A 3,580-nucleotide genomic window follows, 5' to 3' on the forward strand; every position below is an offset into this window, starting at 1 on the left:
ATCTGGAAGTTGTTGGCTGCATGACCTTAAGCAAGTGAAAGCATATGGTACACTTCTGGTTTGTGCCATGGTTTGCCTGTCACTGCAGTGGTGATGGTACTGATGCCTTTGAAAAGGACTTTGTGATACAGAGCTAAAGACAGCTATGAGCAGAGGGTCATTATTAAGGTTTGTGGTCATAAAAAAATGCAGGAAGTTTGAAGAGATGCTATAGCAGAGTCATATATATAGGAGCTAGAAATTATTTAAAGACCAGAAATCATAGGCTATAGTCTAAGGAAGTTGAACTCCAAAAGAGTCTGCAAGTTTAGTGCTGTATCTTTTGAGTTGCTAACTTCCTGTTACCTTTCCCACCTACCATCTACCCATCTATACATTTGCAGCATAATTTTTTTTTTCCTGAAGTTCAGGCTGAAATCAAGGCATACTACAGCCTGCCATGGCAGCATGGCTATTGCTCATGTATTCACTCCACACTTTAGAAAACCATTCAAAGTACCAAAGTATTGTATGCACCACATAAATTAATTCATCTCAGGGTAAATAACCAAGCCTTGGAATTAATTTTTCCTGACTATATGGAAGCAATTTGAACACAATGTACTCCGAGGGAACACTTGTATAATACTGCACATACCTTATAACAAACACTATATGAAAATAATACTGGAATTCCATGAAGTTCCAGCATTCCTATCCAACTGATAGTAAAGTTAATTGAGTGACTTAACTGCAAACAATGTCCACCACAGCATAGTAGTTAAAGAGGCACATAAGAACACTTACAGTTCTTACTGTTGTAATAAACAAACAAATAGAATATGTTAAGAATTCAGATCTGACATAAGACTTGCTAATGCAACAGAAAGCTAGGTCTGGTATGCTCAAATACACCCATGGAGAATAGATGAGCTTCACAAAACCACATAATATCTAGTTTTTCAGGTCTGCACTTAAAAAATCAAAAGCTGTACTCTCAGACACTGACTCAACAGCAGTGCTACTTTAATTTTTGCTGCTACAAAGCAAAAAATTTTAAGAAAGCTGTCTTTAGAAAAAATGTGAACTATAATTACACCAATCGAAACTATGTTTGGTAGGAATATTTCTTGGCATTGTCTCTTGGCATATGGAGGAAGGTAGGTTTTTAAAGTAACCATTTCGTTCATGTAACATTCAGTGCAAACTCTGAACCATCTATGTGTCTTCCATGCAGATAGGAGGCTACATCAGGAAGTCAACTGCACTGTCAACAAGTCACATAGTGCAAAGGGGTATTCAGCTGTATCAAAGAAGGAAGAAAAGGCTGCCGCCATGTTATGCTGATCTCTTCCTGTATTTACACATCTGTCCTAAATTTATACTATGAATATGTACTCATGGAAAGCTCTGCCTTAAGTTTTAAAATTTCTGATACTGTAGTAAGACCGTGTAGCCAAATACCCAGGTTTCTGCCAAAGGACGTATTTCGACATGCTGAAATTGAAGCATGCATCTACTTCCACTGCATATAGTGAGGACGCTCACGTGTTTGAGAAATGTGTGCTCTTACATTCCTTGCACAACTACGGTGAATTGGCCATGAGGAGGAGAGAAATAGCTTTTGATACTTCAAGATAATACAGGAAAGCAGAGCTACCTCCTTCTCTTCCTTATTTTACAATATTAAAACTTTGGACAAGATGAAGAGTGTCAGCCAGTGTAAAGATGCAGCAGGGATGTGATGGCTGCCTTTCTGGTTTAGGGCTTTTGAATCGGTTCACAAACAAGTTGTGGACCATTATAACCCTCACATGTAGACACCCTCTGTGTACTTGAAAGTAATTCTACTTCAATCATTTGCAAAGGTGCAGAAGACCCATCCCAGCTACAATTTTATCACAGCAGAGAGTGTGTGTTTTATTTCTTTACATACCAGCAACTGTCTTGATGGCATCAAATTTTCCATGCCATCACTCAGCTTATTATCTTGAGATAGCTAGTTCAGACCAACATTGAGCACCTGACACCATTTAGACCATTTTAAGGTGATAAATTGCCAACAAAGAGGAAATTCACTGTCTTCTTCCCCCTGTCCATTGAACCTTCCACAGAGTTCTTGCCTGTGCTGTAGGATGCAGTCTGCTAGGCTCTTATTAGGTGTGCCTGGCTGAGGAATATAAAGGTCATTGCAGCTCTTCAAGTACACCCCCTCCTAATATTTCAACAGTATGGAAAGAGTAGACATCAAGAAATACTATTCCATCAAAATTAGCTTTACAAGGGATTATTCTGATTTGCATGAAGGCTTCTGAGGAGAGGCAGAGAAACTTGACAATTGTTTATAAATTAGTATTGAGTGCTTGAGTTATTTTATGAAAAAATATTTTTCAGTATTCTTTATTTTTCAGGGGAAGAAAAAGTTTCTATGCTACTTTAATCTGAAGCAGGACTTCTTTTAACTATTCAGAAATAAAAAAAAAAAGTCATGATGAAAGAGCCTTGAGGTACCAACTCCACCAGCACACCAATCGAGTCACACTAAAAATACTTCAGTAATGGTCAGCTTCTGCTTTTTTCTTCTCAAACCCTGTATTTAACATTGTTCTGCTTCACTTAGGAACGTTTGCCGCTTTCCAGCTCCCCCTATTCTGCCAGTTCTTTCGAAGATTAGGAAACATGACAGAACTTAACTGCAACAGCCATCTTCACAGGTCGCTCTGATTAAACCATGAAGCAATTAATTAGCTTTTTCTAATTCGCATAAGGCTCATACATCTTAGTGAGTCAAAGACTGTTTTCTTACAGACACTTTAAAAACATTCTTGTTTTCACTGCAGACGAAGCAGACGCACATTTTGCTTTGAAATCTGTGTCCCATTAATTGCTCCAGACCTGCATTTACCTTCCGCCCTTCCCCGTACCGCCCCGGCCACCAGCGATGACCCCGTTTCACTCCCGCACTCCCGCCAACTTCCTTGTGCCGCGGAGTCTCCCGGTCCCGCCTCGCTCCCCTGCGGAGAGCGGCCGCCCGTCCTCCCGCCCACCCCGCTCCCCCCTCGCGGAGGAGCCCCGCGAGCGGAGCAGACCCTACCTCAACTTCTCCCCGGCCGGCACGGTCAGCTTGTTCAGTCTGTCCATGCTCCGCGCTGCGCCGGCACCCGCCGGGACACGCCGCGCTCCTCCCCGCCCGGCACCTGCCGGCGCGGCCGCTTCCTCCTGCCGGGCTGGGCTGGGCTGGGCTGGGGTCGGCTCCCTCCCGGTGCCGCGACTCGGAAAGCGGCGGAAACTCGTCTGCCAACACTGCCTCCCCTGGGTTACATCCCCCCCGCTGCCGTGCCGGTGGTTGAAGCCTCTCGTCCGTCCGTCCCAGCCGCAGGCACTCCGCAGAGGAGGGACCCGGTGCTCGGGGCGCCCGGCCCGGCCCCGCCGCCCGCCCCCGCCCCCTGCGGCCGGGCCCGGCCCGGCGGCGCGCACAGGTGTTTGCGGAACCGGGCGCCCAGGTGGAGCCCTTGGAAATGGAAGCGCGAGGCCTCGCTAGTCCCCCCCGCCCTTCAGACCCTTCGGAGTGCCTTAGGGAAGCCGTGGCTTGGCCTTGGAG

At 45.3% G+C, this 3,580-nt stretch overlaps 1 protein-coding gene across 7 annotated transcripts in view; it reads right to left on the reverse strand.

Annotated features, from left to right (window-relative positions):
• The window catches only part of BLNK (B cell linker), a 108,230-nt gene that overhangs the window by 47,431 nt on the left and 57,219 nt on the right, over positions 1–3,580 (reverse strand). For 2 of the 7 annotated variants that reach the window (XM_075026130.1, XM_075026128.1), the window contains exon 1: positions 3,074–3,268. The exons of the other annotated variants lie outside the window; for them this stretch is intronic. In XM_075026130.1, the coding sequence (XP_074882231.1) occupies positions 3,074–3,120 (47 nt within the window). In that variant the 5' untranslated portion in view covers positions 3,121–3,268. Of the gene's footprint in view, positions 1–3,073; positions 3,269–3,580 lie in introns of those variants that run through there. 7 annotated transcript variants of the gene reach the window in all.

Source organism: Buteo buteo, chromosome 4 (genome assembly GCF_964188355.1).
Source record: "Buteo buteo chromosome 4, bButBut1.hap1.1, whole genome shotgun sequence".
Taxonomy (NCBI): domain Eukaryota; kingdom Metazoa; phylum Chordata; class Aves; order Accipitriformes; family Accipitridae; genus Buteo; species Buteo buteo.